The sequence below is a fragment of the Ambystoma mexicanum genome, chromosome 6p, assembly GCF_040938575.1.
Source record: "Ambystoma mexicanum isolate Mex_15411 chromosome 6p, UKY_AmexF1_1, whole genome shotgun sequence".
Taxonomy (NCBI): Eukaryota; Metazoa; Chordata; class Amphibia; order Caudata; family Ambystomatidae; genus Ambystoma; species Ambystoma mexicanum.
Genome location: NC_090935.1, coordinates 218,250,637 through 218,269,589, shown reverse-complemented (window position 1 = coordinate 218,269,589; position 18,953 = coordinate 218,250,637). Strand labels below are relative to the sequence as shown.

Here is an 18,953-nt window from a genome sequence, read left to right as displayed (position 1 = left end):
GCAAATTAATTTTCTTTATATAAAATGGAACATTAGAATTTCACAACAGCATTTTATGCCTGCAAAAGCATTGGTCCACAGGAAATGGGCTAATGCAGATATTGTTGGGATGCACGTACATCTACCATTCACAACCAAACGATTCAGGCTAAGTAAGAAAAATCTATTAGTGCTCGAGAAAGTGATGGTGTGTGGCTGGAGGGGGAGAGCGGTGTGGAGCGCAGCTGCATTTCTAATGTAGGCCCAGGTATAGGGCATAAGTTATCGTTGCATATTATATTTCACTACTGCTACACTATGTAAACACTAAAGCATCGCCATATTGGAAGTGAGGCCTAGCATTTTGTTTTCCCTGTTGAGGTGTAGTAGCGTGGCATAAAGAAAGTTTGAATCAGTTTCCCTTTCCAAAGCCCCAGGAGTGAAATTGAGGATAGCTGCATGGTTTGTGTCAAGTTGCAGGCCTGTGGAACAAGATTGGAATATTAACAGAGTGAGGTTAGGGCCGCGCCCATCCCAAAAGTAAAATCTGTGGGAGCCAAGTTAGAAGTCTCAAACCGTCAAAATGCTTGGTGTAGATTTAGGGTACTAGAGCCCCCAAGACAATGTCCATCCTATTGTAACTGCCAAGTGGCCAGAAAAATGGAGTACGTAAATCTATTAAATTGGCCTGATGGTCCTTGAAGGATCAAGGTGTACTGTGGGTGGCCAAATAAGGGGGAGCACAGGGTTGAGGAGCAGAGCATCCTATGATTTGAGAGATGCAAGCAGTTATGGCAACACATCTAGTCCAAAGCTTGGGGAGGCACGATTGGGGTGCCAACATGTCCGTTATCAAGGCAAGTGCCCCATTATGTCAAAAGGGCCAATTTGACCTCAGTTTTACACCGCACTCATGCCAACAACCAGGTGCACACCATGTGGCTAGGACGATGGGGCAGGTGACATTCCAGGTAATTCTTCAATCCACTGGAAACCAAGGTGTCGGAATAGGGGAACCAGCGAGGGTAGGGGTGGATTAAGATGTGGACAATCAGTTAAAGGGGACTACTGGTATGTATATTGGTGGCTGCCAACGAGGATGGGGGAATTAGGAGTGACAAATTAATTCCATAAAAATCTTTTACTTGCTTTGAACTAAGAGCGGTGTATCATTTTGGCTCTACAGGACCTTCGATACATTTTTTGCTTTGTATACAAAAATAGGTTTTTCCTTGCAAAGCGATGCACCAAAAGCCTTTGATGAGTTTACTGTCCGGAGGTCTTGCTTTACGCCATCAACCAGCACTTGGTGTAACATCCTTCACCAAGTGGGTCTTCAGACATTACAAACAATTAAGCTTAAATGCACAAGCAGTTTTACCTTGCTATAGGCAATATTAAGAAGAGAAGAGATGGTTATTAAGAAGAGATGGTTTTTAAAGAAGTCAGAAACGGGTTAATTTTATGTGGATCATTTGCTCAAAATTATAAGCCAGAAAAAGGAAGAAAAAAAAAAGAAAAAATACATGCTGACATGACTGGGCAAAGGGGTTTGCAACCTAAAGCAGTTTTGTACTACGACCTCCACACATCACAATGGACTAGAGCGAATGGTCTAGTCAGTGTGTTGTAATGCAAGGAAAGGAGAAACATGTGCACAACATGCTTTTGCAACTGGTAAAGGTATTTGTGGGAAACGTCCTTGTGAAATGGAGCCACCTGTTATAAAAAGGTTAACATCGGGAATAACAGTTTTCCGCAAGCTGGTCTTTTCGGTTCCCTGCCCACAGTACCAAGCACAGTAGCCTACACCTCTGCCAGTGAGACCATTTTGGCAAGGTGTAAACAGAATTAGACAATGCCATAAGCATGCACCAAAGGGGACCACCGCCCCTCCCTCCAAAGGAATAGCAAGTCTCTGCAGTACATTTTGAAGCCAGGTCTCACTGCATAACAAGGCCACACCCCCTCCTCCAAAGTTCACACGTGCCGGAGGCAATGTTAGTTAACAGGTTCCATTTACAGTTGACACAAGTCAGTCATGAAAAACGGTGGGCTGACATACCAGATCATAGACATGACGGTGACGGGCAAGAGCAGCCACCAGTACCAGTCGCCCTTATCGGAGAAGACGGCCATGAGCAAGCCCACCAGGATTCCGTTGTAGCCGTGGAGACCGGCTGCAATTGCTGACCTGTTGAAGTAAGGCATCTACTCAATTATGTCATTTATGAACATAGGGTTAGCACTAAAATGTAAGTGGTTGTTTGAATTGACGCGTTTTCAACCAATAGGCGCTAGATCGTTTAGCATGAAGGGTCTGGACCACGTGGCCAGGGGTTCCCTCATGTTCACCATTACTGCCTTTCCTGCGCTCTACTGCAGGAAATAACCTAGACATGTCGACCCGGATCCAAAAACAAACATTTGTGATGCAGTATGAGCACCAAGACTTCCATTTTGCACAATTAACAAGTAGTTATTGAAACACGGGGTTCAAAGGGTGGAGTGTTCAGCAGGGATTGAAGGGAGTCTGGGCCTGGGCTATTTGGCCTTGGAATGCTTCTCCTCCAGGGCCCCAGATTGGTGGCAATTCTCCACCCTGCGCACAACCAATGCCACCGCCTCGGTTTATGGCATCAGGCACAAGGATCAAGTTTCATACATTAAAAGTGGTGCAGAAATTAGAATACTGATATGTTTTTGTTAAAACATGCTGTCCAGGAGCAATGAGCGTATTTTTCAGTTTTGCTGAGCTCAAGTTGGGTGGAGTGATGCCACATTTCTGGTGTTTTGGCGGATGTAGTTGCGCTCCGTTTACATGCGTGCACATTCAGCCCATCACTAGGAGTAACTGGCGGGCAGTGTATGTGCTCATCTCTGCAGCAGAGGCAGATTTATGGTTGGGAACAAAATGCCTTGACCTAGTCTAATCTAAATTGCTTTACTTTCTCCCACTTTACTTTGATTACTTCCATTGTATGTATAACACACAAGGAGTAATTTCGCCGGATTATGTGCCGGAAATTAGACCACAATCAGGAGACCTGCATATGCATGATCAGTCTGCCTGTTTTTTGCAGGTGAAAAAAACAGCCATTATTCCAGACTGGCGGCTCTCGCAAAAAGTGGGTCAGGTGTCAGGTGCACGTATCAAATTTGGGGGCCGGGGGGGGGGGGGGATGAAAAGAAAAAAAAAAAAATAATAAAATAAAAACCTTTAGCAATATAAACTACTGCCATTAAATTATTTAATTTAGTACATTACCTGTGCTTCCAAGGAAACATAACTATTTTAGAGGACCTGCTACACGTTAATGCATTTCTATGGACGAGAAATCCGTGGCCCAATTCGGCAAATCCTTTCAGTGGATGCACGATACCCTAATTTTTGCTTTCGAAGAATAGAAAAAGGGGTCAGGGTCTTTTGGTGCTGCTACGGTGAGAGTCCAATTATTTGGCAATATGACTTTGTAAAATTAAATTTAGAAGATCACCTCAGCTGTTTGGATAGTGTGCATTTTTGATCACATCTGCAATGCGCCCTAGCAGGAGACTCCATTTACTTCCCCATTTTCAGGTCCCGAGAAAGACACTATTCGATTATTTCTTTTTAATACAAGCTTAAATGATGAAAGCACGAACATTTGTCTTGCCCCAATCCTACCCTGATCTTCTAGGTCACAAAAAACAACGTTTTAAAAATGGAATGTCGAACATTGCCATGCCAACATGTAAAGCAGGCTGTGCTGATGTTAACCAGGTCATCGTTTTCACGTTATACCAAAATGTAGACCTCTACAGCCTACTGCCTTTTCAGTCAATTAGGTTTGTCAAAACACTTGGCATCTAATGTACAGATATTAGACATACATTCGATATTCATTCCCAGACCAAAGTCTTTAGTTGCACTGCAATCCCATGCATTCTGGCAATGCTGGAGAGAGTTACACGTGCAAACAATTGAACCAATACACATTAATCTGTTGCAGCAATCACCGCTTGCTCTAAAATGCGAGCCATTTTGGATATTTACTATAGGTTCACTGGTCTTCACAGGCTAGAATTTATATAGTAGCAGGTATCATGAACTTGAACTTTTAAAATTCGTTTGTATGTTTGCTCTTTTCAACCATGAAGAAAATCTCGTAAAAGATTTGAGAGATTGTTCCAGTTGATGATTTTTTTGGTTTGCGTCATTTATTGATGCTCCTTTTTCAATCCTATTAATGAAATGTAGGAATTGGGTGATGTAACCTTTGGAATTGGTCAGTTTTCTTGCATTTAATTCAGAAAATAGCTCGCATTGAAATTCCAAAATATCCTAGCATAATATCCCCCACCGCCTTGATGAAGCCAATTTAAACATTTCAACATGTGGAACGTGCATGCAGCATGCATGGGGCACCAGACATATGGTTGCATGGTTGCATAGGATCTCGAATTAGACACGCTCCTCAACTGGTTGATTTGGCAGCCAAACAAATTAATTTAAAATTCATGCCAGTTTGTTGCATTGGATGTACCTGAAACATGTCAATCTATGATTAATGAGAATGTTTGAAAAGCCATTTTTAACTGTAATGGATAATCTCAAAGTATGGACATATAGTCTGGGCACAGACTCGCCCTCCACAGCACAATGTAACTGAGGCTCCTGCAGAGTAGGTGCGTGGCAAAAATGTATTTAATAGGTCTTCAGGAGAGGTGGTGAACAATTTCTCACTTCAAGAGACACTAGCAAGTGTATACAATGGCTGCTCCCATAAACTCAGCTTTAAAAATAGGATGTGAAACCAATTAAACACTGGCCGCAGACACTGGGGTGGCATGGCTGTAGCTGGGACAGCAGATTATCGCTGTAATCAGCGCTAGAACGTTATATTATTGAAAACCCCGTCATGGTAGGCACTATAAAGGCCAACCGAAAATACAGCTATGTCAATTTCCCAGATCACCATTGACAAAGCTTAAAATAGTCCGGCGTTTTATAATGCGCCATCTAGAGATTTTTTCAGCTGCCCAGAACACAAGGGGGGGGGGGGGGAATGCAGCTGTGGGAAAAGCTTAATGGAGCCCTGTTCAGAGGAGGGCCGATCCAGGACTACTCAGTGATGCTCCAAATCAGACCTCTCCCGACTGGAGCAGTCTAGTCTCCTCCAGTGCATCATAGCAGCCAACACACACCTACCATTGATGAGCTTCCAGAGTAAATATGTACAGCCCTGCAGGCAATCCAATAGTGCGCATCTCTGACCCATATGGTGTATATCCTATAACAGTAACTGACCTCAACCCAACTCCACACTGTCCGCAAGTACCTCAACCCAACTCCACACTGTCCACAAGTGCTCTAAATGACCTACTTGACTATCAACTATGCAGTTCACCCGTGAAGAAATGAGCCATACCGGTCTTGGCTTAGAATCAGAGCTGCGATGGTGGACACAACAGTTCCCAAGCAGCCTGCTATGGCCCACCATGGATTCTGGACAAACATCCCGACGACGATGAGGATTCCACTCAGAGGATTGCTGACAAACATCACTTGAGACGTGCCGCGCAGGATCCAGTCAAGGAATTGGAACACCACTGGTTTATCTAGGAAAAATAAATAGAACGAGCAGGGTGAATGAATACTGACAAATGTATGTTTAACTGTGGAATAAGCAACAGAACTGTGATTTTAAGTCAGACTGGATACGATACTACAGAAGTTATTGCTCCCAGGTTATATATATATATATATATATATATATATATATATATATATATATACACACACACACCTGGAATAAATAATTGTCACTGCTACTTCGTAAGCATAATAGTGGTGCTGAAGTTAAGGGCATTGTTAGGGACCTCCCCACCCCCAATTTCAAATGTTGGATATCTATTTAAAGCTCGAGAGTGCCAATTGTCCTATCGATGGTGCCTGGTGGTAAGGCACCAGATGAAGTTCACAGGACCCTCCCTCCCGCAGCCCCACCAAAAAGCCAAAACATGCGACTCTTCCTGCGACATTCTTTGCCAAGAAAAAAAACGAGAATATCTGCAAGAGGGGGAATCAGATCAACCAATCCACGCATAGAGACATTCTCCCTTGTTGGCAATTCCTGCAAACTTTACACCATTAAGTATATGGGTGATGTCCTTGAACATCTCCCGCTGCACTGACTCAGTCCTAGAGTATCCCAGACTGCTGTGCATGTCCGCTTTGCATGGAAGGGTGCAGTTTTTGCTCATCAGAAATGGTCCAGTTCCCCATCTCTGAAAAGCTTTTCATTCATAATATTTTTAGGCAGATCCATTTTTAAAGGAACAGCTGCACCCTCACAGACACATTCCTCTAGTGTTGACATGTTGTGTCAAATGGTCCCGGTCCATCCCAACTAACGAAACAAGGCATTCTGTAGAGAATCCACACACATGCCCTCTCCATGGAAAGTGATTTAGGTAGCAGCCCCCAATCACAGTGTGGTAACCCCAGTCACAAAGGACCCGTATTGGAACTACCACCAGCCAAGATTATGGAATTCATATATTAGTGTTTAGGCAGGACCTGTACTAGAACAGAACTATAGAACATGCACCTCTGCCATCTTTTACTTTGTGATTGAACACTACACATCTGCTTGTATGTGGACAAGATGTTGGTTCTTGTAACTAGTCATGTGATAAATGAACATTACGTTAAATGTCATCTTCTCCCACATAAAGGTCCATTATTGTAAACCAATATTTGGTCGACCTCAGGAGAACGACAGGCGGTGGACCAGTCACCAAACGTTAAAGTAAGGTTCCTCCAGTAGTTTTACTAGTTACTACCAGACTAGTGGTCTCTTTAAATGGCCAGTCTGAATGGGTCCAACCTAAAGCGGGTGAACAAGGATCACAACCTAGGTTACTTTGGATGAGAACATTCATTGTGGTGGTCAACGAGCCAGTAGTGGCCATATTGGTAAGGTGGGGGACTAATTTATGGCTTACATCTTTATGCAAAGTACCATTACTTATAAATCTTTAAATGTAGCCTTAACTGTTGTAAGCCTCCAACCATAATCATACATGACATAAGAGCAGCCCCGACTAAGATGGCAAGTCCTGGGGTAGTTAAACAGTGAAACGTGAATGCCTAGATTCAAGAAAAATCCATCATCACCAAGCAAAAGGGCACCCTTAGTGATTATAGGCTACAAGATAAAGAACCTACCAGACAAATGCATCGTTGATCTGCGGAACCTCATGTCAAACCGCGCTATAGGAATAAGCTCAACACATGCACTGCTAAGAAGAAGCCCTGAACTTGGCCATCTGACCAGCTACAACAGGATGTCACACACTCAATGATTGGTCAAGTACACAACTGCGAAATTGTGTTAGTGGTACAAGATCAGGATGTTATACAGCATTCAATCTGGCTTGCTCCTGCTTCCAAGAGCTTTAATAGTGGCACTCCCTCAGAGGGTTGATCAACTCAGATAGTTCCCAACTTCCCACAGTTGAGCAGATAGTTCACTCGCGAACTGGCCCATATGGCTTCAAGAACTAGCCATTTTAACTCATTATCCAAATCCAATACATGCAGATCATTTGTAGATATTCTAATTTGATAGATTATTGTAGGAAACGGCACCTACAAGCATTATAGTAAGGCGATTCAAATTGGTGTCCTGGGAGAAGTGCAGTGATAAGAACAAAACCAAAAGGGAACTGGCCAGAACAGTGAGGAGAAAGTAGATCAGGGGACTGCATCTGCTTGCTTGCTTGCTGCTTTGGCCTAGGACTATGCTGCCCAGGGATTATGGAGGTAGTAGTGCAACACCCAAAATGCCAAAGGTTGCATGTTTTACAGTAAGGCACCCACAAGTTTAGGTACACAAGGTGGCAATGTCTTTTACCCTTCAGCCAGTCGCCAAATGCACTCATGTCTCCGGTGATGTAGTTAATTGAATTAGTGACGACTTGCAGACACCTGTTGGAAGCACTGATGGTGTCAGTCTTATCCGGCTTCTTCAAATCGTCAGCGAGAGGCGGCATCGCCACAGAGTGCTCCATACCGACTGAAGGTTTCAGCTCCTTAATTGAAAGATCAGAAATCTCAATATGAACAGCAGCATTCCAGCAGGTCTACATAGTAGATACGTGGATTCAACACAAAGATTTACAATACATGCTTTCAGGGTGCATACACTGTTGAAATCAAAAGGTACGAGGACTTACTAATAGAAAACTATGCCATGTAGGATCACATCCAACAAAATAAAAAGCTTCAAGGAAATAACAAGACCAAGTCATTACACAAGCGATCGCTAAACCCATTGACACACCAAACAAAACTCAGATGGAGAAAGGGTGGAGTCGGGATTCATCATCTCGCCACGTTGGTCTGTGGGTTCCACCGATCCATTTTTCCCCCAACTGTATTGTGTTGAGTGGATTCCAGATCAGTGCTGGCAGAGCAATTATTACAGCAAAATAAAGATCATGTGGTTTCCATTTAAAAGCACCAGCCTATACAAGGTGTCAGAATTACTTTCCATTGCACCCAACAAAACGTGATGACACTGCAAGGAAAATTAAAAGCTAAAGTGAACAGGTCAATTTGGTAAATAGCAGGATTGACTCTTGCTTGCATAGGACTTCCATTTAGTATACCCTTGCCTGCAACCACTTCTATAATTTTGAAAACTACACCTCAGTCAGATCCAATTAGCAGCCATCATACACAATTGGGCCCTTCCCCGGCCACACTGTTTAGGTCTGGCTGGAGCAAGACTCAGGATTACGCTTATAACATACTTAAACACCGTAGCCCAGTCTCTAAGAGCGGGACCGAAATTTGAACCCATGTTGCTCTGCTTCCAAGACAAGCGCATTGCCCCCGAGTAATCCTCCAGGCCCCATTTACAAGGGAGGGGCACTGAGGTTGGTCAGGCTGAACCACTGCATCCTGCTAGTGTTGTAGTGCAATATAGTTATGCGCATGCACAAGCCTCGTTCTGGCTCACGCATGAGAGTTTAAACGAGGACCGGAGGACGGCAGTTGCCACCAGGACCCCATACTTAACAGACGTTTGTACCGTGTGAAGTGTGGGGCAGCCTGGGGCCCTGATGAAGTCACTGGCGACGAGAAAGTGCTGTGTGTGTGCGATCCTCTGAAGATTTGAGGTGTACCGATCGCTCCGAATCATACGCAGCAAGTTGGTGGCCATATTAACTCTTCTCGCACGATGGTTGCGGCCTGAAGCTGTGCTCGTGTACCGTCCGTGCACTGCAAGATTAGAATTTATTTGGAACCTTCACAGCTGTCATCACCCGATGGCTGCGTTTCTTGAACTTTGAAGGGAGTCTGAAGTTCCTACCACAAACAGCCACATCTACCGGCTGCTATTCTGCATAATCAAGGGGAGAGACCTGTTGGGTGTCCTGACCCACGTTTAAGCTATCATGTTACAACATTTGGTGCTGTGGGCTTAGAAAAGTCAAGATGGCGGAAAACCCACATGTGCGCCGAAATCCAGGAAAGCTGCGCAGTTTGTGCGCCCACCAAAATGGTTGCCTCACTTGCCACCCACCAGTGCGAGAATGAAAGGCCGGGTTGCCATGAGGGAAATGGGTTGCCAAAGGAAAAACAGTAGCGCCGGTTAGCTTCAAAGCGCTTTAAAACCACCATTGGACTACCCGCACAGTAGTCTGAAACCATTGGGAATGGCAATGCTGATTGCCAAATGCAACTTAGAATTGTGGGGAATTCATTTGTTAAATCCCAAAAATGGGTGCAGTACCAGTACTCACCACTACCCAAAAGCCGGCGTTTTAAAACCACCCTGTGTTTCTCTGAAGGCAGGCTCAAAATGCCTATTTTCAAACATTACAATATGTGCAAAATATTCACTGAACACCAGCAGACATTTGGCAGAATGGAGTTTTGTGTGCCTACAAAATCTGGGAAATGAAGAGCCCAGAACAATGCTTATAACAAAACTGGCTGAGCTATGGAGTCAGCAGTTTAAGTTGCACTGGATTTAAAGACACTAAAATCGAAAATGTTTAGATTAAATGAGTGACCTATGTTTGGTGTCACATGCCTTTGTAACTGTTGAAATGTCATAGTTTTGCACTTAGAATCAGCATTCTAGATGCATGTGTAAAATTGCAAGTTAATGTAAAAAGCAACAAAAAACATGACAGTTAGCTGAAAGTCTGGCTTAAGGAACTTGATTTTGCTTGACAACTACCCCCATCAGGAGTGAAACTTGAGTCACAGCTGTGTTCCCAGGCCTAGCTGCCCTTTTGCTGCTCACACCAAAAGGGATATGACACTTCCCTGATTGAATTACCTGTGCTCTACAGGAGCTCTGAACAAAGCCTGTCTTGACTCGGGCAAAGGTTTTATTACAGCGGTCGTAAAATGTAGCTTCCTCTTGGCAGAAGCTGGGAGGGGCACTGCCTGTGAGAGCAAGCTGGCTTGGCAGAACTGGATAAACCAGTATTTCTACCTTGTGCTGAGAGGAAACCACACCCCTTTGGAGCCAGAACATAACTGTAAAAAGATGGATCACTCATAGTACGGACATGTGAAAATTTTATAAATGACACCATAATTCTTGTGATTTTTCTGCCCACATTTTAAGAGGTTTTTCGACCCGGTGGCATGTTCAGGGGGGTTTTAGCGGAAAAGAGGATATTACTCAAAATGTGTGCATGTGAAAAATCTGACACTTCATCAACTAATGTCCATACTCCTTGCGCACATGTGTGTAAATTTGGGGTAATGTCCGGAATTGCAAACCAGTTAAAAAGTGCAAAATATTGCCATTTCTGAATGCAAGCTCCCAGGAAGAGCAGAGTTTGAACAGGGTATACCTCCTGTAATGCATGATGGGTGCATATGATTCTAAAACAATATGTACCTCTGCAAATATGTATTTGTCTCAAATCTAGATTTGTGTGTAAGTTGACAGGAGGAGTGGACTCTCTGCAAGCCATAAAATGACATCACGCTGACACACACTTCCTTCCCCAATCAAATGAGAAATGGAGTTTGACCAATTAGAAGCTGAGAGAGAGGTAGGGTCAGTGATGCTAGAACACACCCACATTCTAAACACATAAAAGCAGACAGACAGATAGGGACTTTCAAATCCATTTGCAGCTGGAAGCTCTGCCGGGAAAATCCATACTTTACCTCCATCAAACCTCCAGAGAGACAAACTAGAGACTTCAAATCCATCAATCTTCAGAATCCAGAGAGAGAGCTGACCCAGGCCAATGTTAGCAGAACCAGAGAGAGCTGACCCAGATCACTGTGAAGTGCAGAGACCAGAGGCCCGTCTAAAACCTGACCAGATCCATGGCGAGGCCCATTTCACTCAAGAATATAGTGTGAGTATCTAGAAAACTGTGCAGAACCAATCTCTTAGTTAAAATAATATAATTCAATCCTATTTTAATCTAATTAGAACTGTCTAACTGTCACCTGTCATTTGTAAAGCTGTCACTTGTCATTTTCTAGTTGCAAGCTGCACTTGTCTTTTTGAACTTTAAAATTTCAAATCTGAAAAACGACCTTTATTTAATCGCTCATATCTCCGCGACCGTTTGTGCTAGAGACGTGCAGTAACTTTAATCTGAAAGCTTAGAATCTTAGCTTTGAATCGCACCAAGAACCACATTCCTACCCCTTATAGTTTTACCGCAATCGCGGAAAATGCATCCGCGAATTTTGCCGCGATTTGCAAATTTCTTCACGTGTAAAAAGACAGCAGTTTTGCTTTTCCTTGCCAAAAACTTCGTTTACCTGCTAGTTACTACTAAAGCATTGTTAAGGTGATCCTGAATTCATAGAGAGTAGCTATCACTCACCCTGAACCTCTGAAAGGGAATTAAAAGCATTTCCAGCATATTTCTCATCCATTGCTAGCACATATAAAAGCATTTGGGCCTGTGTTTTCAAAACTCCTATCTGTTTTCTTTAAGCTTGCTGGGGATTGAACTGAATTACATTGATTGCATTTCTGAGAACTGTGTGCTTTCCTCTCATTTCCTTGCATTGCATAAAGAGGGGGGGAGTGAATAGCCAGAGAAAAGTGATTACATTGTTTTGTTGAAATCATATTGAGTATTTTCTGTACTGCATTTCATTCAACATTGCATCCATTTGAACCCTATAAAGCATTCTCTACCACATTATACTTCTGTACCTATTTACCAGTGTGCTACCTTATCCATTTCATGTCAACTCCTTAGTGATTATCAAGAAGTGTGCTAGTGCCAGATTCTCCGTTGTTAATCTTTATCATATCAGATTAAGTGTGATATTCAATTATTAATTTATTATAAAGTGTGATATATATATCTATATTGTTTAAAGTTTCAAATAAACCTTTTAACTTGCAAAACAGAACTACTTCTTGGCTCAGTGGGGTCAGGGGGATTCCAACAGAGGGGTGTTATATAGGGGTAGTCATCCAGAGCACATGAACTGGACATAAAGGTATATCAATAAGGGTTTTCATTCAGTATTATAGATTAGGCATTGACTTAGCTGTAGTGTTGAATTGAATCCTCTTACAGACCCCAAGAAGCAACTTGGACAAGTTGGGAAGCTGATGGCTGTGACATATGGATTTTGCCAGAGCCGTCCATAACCATCCCAAGATATCCCTGCTGGTGAGAGTTGCGCCCACAGAAGTGACTGGTTTAGCTATCACACCAAGTGAGTGGGGTTCCCCGACACATCAAGGTCTGGACAGACTTGCGACCCCATCCAATAATGTGGGGTGCTTGTGCGGTCTGCAGAATGTGTCGTTGGAGGGGGGGGTGGGGGGGAACAGGATGGTGCAGCCATTGCACCTGCGCAAGTGCCATACCAACAAGGCATTTTGATACCCATGCCAGAATTTGACATTTCGGGGCCCCCCTTCCAAACTTGGACCAAAATGGTTGCTTTGGGAGAAAAAGCTTGAAATGTTAGAGCCACAAGTGAGAGGGCAGATGATGCAAAAGTGACAATTTTGATATACTCAGCATCAGATCAGATTTTTAAATTTGCAGGTGACCACCTATGCGGCCGTCAAGCAGGCCCTACAGAACCATTTCCTGCCCATGGCAAATGTAGATTAGGACAGGTTCATCATGTGTGCAGAGAAACAGTTGGGGGATGAATCCCTAGACCAATTCTGCATAAGACAGACATTTGACCAGCCCCTGCAGGTGGGAGACCAAGGAATGCATGGTGCAAACCCAACTCAATCAAGGCTGCAGCTCCGGAAAGCTGAGGAGACAGGTCCTGCGTGAGCCCAGTCTAACGCTAGCGCAGATTCTGGACACTGAACGTGCATATGAGCTAGCGGAAAGCAGGGGTGCTAGGATGGACGTGCCGTCCACCCAAGTAGGCGTGAAGAGGCGTTTGCCCTTGGTTGATCTCCCACGAAGGGACCAGAAAAGAACTGAAGGCCCACCAAGCTCCAGCAGCCCGCAATCATGCCCATACTGTGGGTATGACCTGCTTCATGTTGGTGAATGCCTGGCAAAGAGTATGCAGCAGGTGCAGCACTCATGGACAGTATGCAAGGGTGTGTAGGACTGCGACTGTGGCCACATCCAGGGGACCTGCAATAATAGGGGGGCAGAATATTTAGGAATGTGGCTGCGATAGAACAGGGGATACAGTAGCATGACATAGAAGATGGAGAGAAATTTTAGGAATTTTTTTTTTTTTTTTTTTTAATTTCCAACATTGCCAGAGGGGCAAAGAGAAGGTAGCAGGCCACGTGCATGGTAAACATAACTGACACCCAACACCCATTTTGATTGATACAGGGGCGTCAGTCTGTGTTCTAGCGGCAAAATTATGAAGCACTCCCAGTCCCGCCGGGGCTCGAAGTCTCCAAAGCAAGGATCTACACCTTTGGGAGAGATACACCACTGCCGATACAAGGTGTCTTTGTGGCGCCCGTCACCCATGGACAGAACACGATAAAGACCAGGTTTTTCCATCACTGACGTGAACCCTCATTCCCTAATGAGCTGCGCAGCTTCGGAGGCATTGGACATTGTCCATTGTACCATAGCGGTATACCAAACTGACGTCAATCGCCTACTAGAACAATATGAAGACCTCTTCCAGGGGTTGGGTGCACAGGAGCATACCGTTTCACCTGAGGGCCAAGGTAGAAAAAGAACTGCAGTCGTTCATTGACCGACACCATAGAGGGTGGAAGGCCCCACCCCATGGGTGTGGCCAATTGTGGTGGTACCGAAACCATCAGGAACCGTACGCACTTGAGTAAACATGCGATTACCTAATGGTGCCATCAGAAGAGAAAGATAGCTCACGCCGACTTTTGAAGACAGCATTGGTGAACTGCAAGGAGCCAAGGTAATCTCCAAGTTAGACCTACGGTCAGGATATCAACAACTGAGCTCCACCAGAATCACGCTACATTACGGCCTTCACCACACATGAAGGACTGTACCAGGTCAAAGGGCTGAGTTTTGGGGTCTAGTCAGCAGCCGAGGTGTTCCAAAATGTCATGTGTGGCGCCTTGGCTGGGCTAAAAGGGGTAATCAACCTGGGTGATGATATCCTGGTCTTTGCCTCCGCAGAAGCCGACCACTTGAAAGGGCATTGCACAGACTGAAGAGCTTGAGCCTCACACTACACAAACAGGTGAGTTTTTCAAAGACTGCATTGAATTTTTTGGCTTCGTCTTCCATGTTAGGGGGGGGGGGGGCATATCTCCGGATCCAGAAATGATGCTGAACTGCCCCAGAGACACCTTCCGAAATCAGAAGCTTCTTGGGAATGGTGAATTACTGCGGCAGATTTATTAGAGACCTGACATCGCTGTCTGAACCACGGAGGGCCCTGACAAAGAATGATGTGGCATGGTCATGGGCCTCTAGAGAACAAAGCGTTTACAGACATCAAGGCAGCTCTATCGGGCAAAGAACATAGTTCAACCTAGAAAGGGAGTCCGAAATTGTAGTGGACACTAGTCCAGTAGGGCTGGGCATGGTGCTGCTACAAGAGGATGCCCAAGGTCAGATGCGCCCTTTCGCATACGCCAGTAATTCCCTCTGAGACTGAAAGGAGGTATTCACTGATTGAAAAGGGATGCCCTGGCAATATTGTGGGGGTGCAAACACTTCAGGCTATAAATCCTAGGCAAACCAGTGGTTGTGTCATGGACCACAAACCCCCAATACCGATCATGGTCGGGGTATCGTCAAAACCACCCCTGTGAATATGGGGTGAAACTGCAATACCGGCCTGGCACCAACAATCTGGTGGATTACTTGTTTCGGCACCCCGGGACAGGCCGCAATCTGGACAATGGGGAGGTGGTGGAGTGCATAGAAATGGTTTGCAGCGTCGTGAATGCTGCCATGCCTGTGGCCTTATCTCGCCAAGAGATAGTTGGAGCGTCGGAGAATGGAGGAGTTTCATCGTTCAGCCATGTGCAGTGGGGAATGGAAGGATGTTCGCCAATAACTCCAGGAAGGAGCTCAAAAGGACTTCCTGGTGATGTGGAAAGCCTGCCATGAACTCTGTGTCGGAGGATGGACTCATACGGGGACATCAGAATGTCATTCCACGTTCCTTGGTGGCAAAGGTGCTGCAACTAGCACACAAAGAGCATCAGGGATCCGCAAAAACAAAGGCACCCCTGAGAGCTAAGGTCTGGTTCATGGACTTCGAGACGCGTGGACGAATTTGGGCGCATAGGTATGAGCCGCAATCCCAGCAGACAGTGCTTCACCCCCACACGTTCCATGGACAGAAGCAAGCAGCCATGGGGTACTGTACATGCAGACTTCGGGTCCACGGGAAGGGGCATGTATTTTCTAGCCGTGGTAGATCAGTGGTCCAGATACCCGGAGGTCGAGTTGACAGTTTGACCACACGATCCTAGCACTAGAGAAGATCTTTGAGCAGAGTTCCAGTGGGAACCTGTGTGTGGCAGACAACGGCCCACCGTTTCAGGGGCAACAGTTTGCCAAATATCTGGAAGACCGAGGCAGATGACACCGAAGAGTGACCCCGCTCTGGCCAAGAGCAATACGGAGAAGCAGAAAGGTAAACAAAATGTCCACATTTCTCTGAATGGGGGAAGGGAGTTAGGCCAAAATCTAATCTCAAGTTCCTGAGAGTGTACAGGACGACCCCACACCAAGCCACAGGGGGAGGGGTGGGTGGGGCGGTGGTGCACCAGTTGAGGCTTTGTTTAAATGTTGTCCCAGAGGGCTGATACCGGAGGTGGAAGGAACACCACCAGGGGTAAGTGACGATGAGCGCATCTGGCAGGAACGGCAGGCCAAGAATGAGAAGGAAGTGAGTGGAGAAATCTCCATGAAAAGGACATCACCGCAACCCCTAGGTGTGACCCACACAAAAGGATCCAACTGCTGCTAACGGGAGAGGGACAGTAACCAGGAACGTATTTCAAGAAGATTGAAGTCAACCCACGGAGGGCCTGCAAGAGGTACCAGCGCCAGTGAAACCGATACTCCTGCACTAGCTGAGGTAACTGACGGAGGGGGGCCTAGCCCCAAGAGAATTGACACTGCCAACCTCTGAAGGCAACAGGAGCTACCAGAGTTGAGAGGCGCGACAGCGTCCCGCTCGATTCCAAGACTGTCATGGACCCCGAGGCCTAAAAGGGGGACCAGTGCAGTAAAAGTTTAATTCACGTTGAGTTGTGATATTAATGTTTTGTTGTCCTTGTTGAGAAAAGGAGGGATGTTGCGTAGCGCAATATGGTTATGAGCATGCGTGAGCCTCGAACCCATGTTGCTCTGCTTCCAAGACAAGCACGTTTCCCCTGAGCAATCCTCCCGGCCCCATTTACAAGGGAGGGGCACCGAGGTCAGTTAGCTGCTTGGTCAGGCATCCTGCTGGTTACGTAGCACAATATAGTTATGCGCATGCATGAGCCTCATTCCGGCTCGCACATGCGGGTTTCACTAAACGAGGACGGCAGTTGCCGCCGGGACCCCATACTGATCAAACATGTCTGCGTGTTCTTGTACCGAGTGCGTGTGTGAAGTGTGGGGCCCTGATGAAGTCAACACTGCTGAAAGTGGTTAAAGCAATGGCCAGTGGAGTAGTTTAATTTGGTAAGCGATATTTTAAAAAAAAGGGACTTGTGTGTCTATGCTGCATGTACCGTGGCATTTTAGGTTGTTGCCATGCTGCTGCTTTGACATTCACTTTCTGCAGCTTTATAATTTCTTGAATATTAAAATAGATTAGGCTCCCAGTCCACACAATTACTTTAAGGCAGTAATCTCTACCAGATGACCTGCGCAAGAAAGAAATCTTGCATGGAGGAGTAAATGTATAATTGTGGCCAACGTTTGTCAAACTGCAACATATAGCCTTGTAATGGACACAAGGGATCCAGTTAAAGTGACTTGGATGCAGTTCACCAACAGTCAACTGAGGTCTTTTGGGCATCGAAAAACAGCACCTGTGAAATGCCAATACATGGTCAATCAATGGGTGAGCAAATAGCCAAACACCGACAAGCCTAGTGTCGTCTCCAACACACAGTACGTCCACAATCCAAAGAGATGCAACAAAATGCACCAAAAATGAAGCACCCGCAACTTAAAGTAATCAGTTTTGGGCTTTGCTTGGCTGCAATATAAGCTAGCAACCAAAAGAGCGTTTGCTGCGCACCTGCAAGAAAAGCATAGGTTTCAGCTCTGTGCTACTAAGAAAAATACCAAAACGGGAGTGTACCAATTCTGGTCAATCAGATGGATGAAATCCTGATATTCCACCTCAATGGGATTCAAACATGTGATCTATAGATTGCATTCTGTGCTCAATCATCAGTATATGTTCAACCCAGCCATCTATCCTAGCTACTAACATTTCCCCTCGCCTCCAACCTGCATTTACTCTGCCTCCACTTCACCCATCATAAGCGCAGCTGGCCGTACTGCCAATCTGCACTTGTTGGTTGTCCTTAATCTATGGATGTCCACTTATCGGGATGTAGCCTTGGAGCAGCAGAGATAGTGGAGGCAATTTCCTGTCCTGCTGTTAAGTGGGCTGGACATGAGCATAAAACGAGTCAGCTTGGTCGGTGATGCCTGCTGACTGAAATAAAAAGGAACCCTGAGTTTTCTTCTGCCAAGGAGAAAGATTCATGTAGTGCCTGCTTCAAGAGTGTCCATGCCAGGAAAGCACTACACCAGAGACCACTGCTGCAAGCAATGGAGTAAGATTTTTTGGGGGCGGAGAGGTATTGGGAGAAGCACAAGTCTCAGTTTGTTAGTGCAGCTATCTGGTATAAAGCCTAGCTTCATGACCGAATGGCCGATTGATCTGGAAATACTTTCTGGGAGCCGAGCCCGCACAATGACTGGCAGTCTGTTCTACGATCCCGTGGAGGGTATTCTCCTGTGTCATGTCAAATTCAACCTCATGTCTTGGGTTCTCAGTCACCTCGGGGGGGGGGGGGGGAAGCTCCTTACCCAACACGTGGTGAGGGACGATTAAACTCCATGTGGTTACTCTACGACACACGAAATCAAGCATAACTTGCAAACATGTCCCGGGGCAGGTGAAAAGCCCGCCCCCCCCCCACACCCACCCTCCTTGCCAAAAGACTTGCTTGCTGAGAAAAGGGAGTCACCCAGCAAGGTCAAAAGTGCCCTGAAACAACTGAAATGCTCGTTTATCATTTAAGCCGGTGAAATGTTTAAGTGGCAGTTCCCAAGTGGAAAGAGGGCCTTCAGAAACGTGGACATTGATTAAATTCAGGCCCATAATGTTTAACAGATGGCATTGTGTCAGGTGTTCGACCCACGCTATTATGCTGCAACATTTGGTGCTGTGGGCTTAGAAATTCAAAGATGGCCGAAAAGCCCACAATTGCGGCAGAATCCAGGAAAACCGTGCAGTTTTTGCGCACACAAAAATGGTCGCCTGACCCGCCACCCACCAGTGCGAG

The 18,953-nt window shown here is 45.5% G+C and overlaps 1 protein-coding gene across 5 annotated transcripts in view; it reads right to left on the bottom strand.

Annotated features, from left to right (window-relative positions):
* Positions 1–18,953, bottom strand: part of SLC14A1 (solute carrier family 14 member 1 (Kidd blood group)) — a 77,149-nt gene that overhangs the window by 27,835 nt on the left and 30,361 nt on the right. For all 5 annotated transcript variants that reach the window (XM_069626896.1, XM_069626894.1, XM_069626892.1 and 2 more), the window contains 3 exons: positions 7,881–8,058; positions 5,391–5,580; positions 2,045–2,173 (listed from right to left, as the gene is read on the bottom strand). In XM_069626896.1, coding sequence (XP_069482997.1) covers positions 2,045–2,173; positions 5,391–5,580; positions 7,881–8,037 — 476 coding nt within the window. In that variant the 5' untranslated portion in view covers positions 8,038–8,058. The remainder of the gene's footprint in view (positions 1–2,044; positions 2,174–5,390; positions 5,581–7,880; positions 8,059–18,953) is intronic.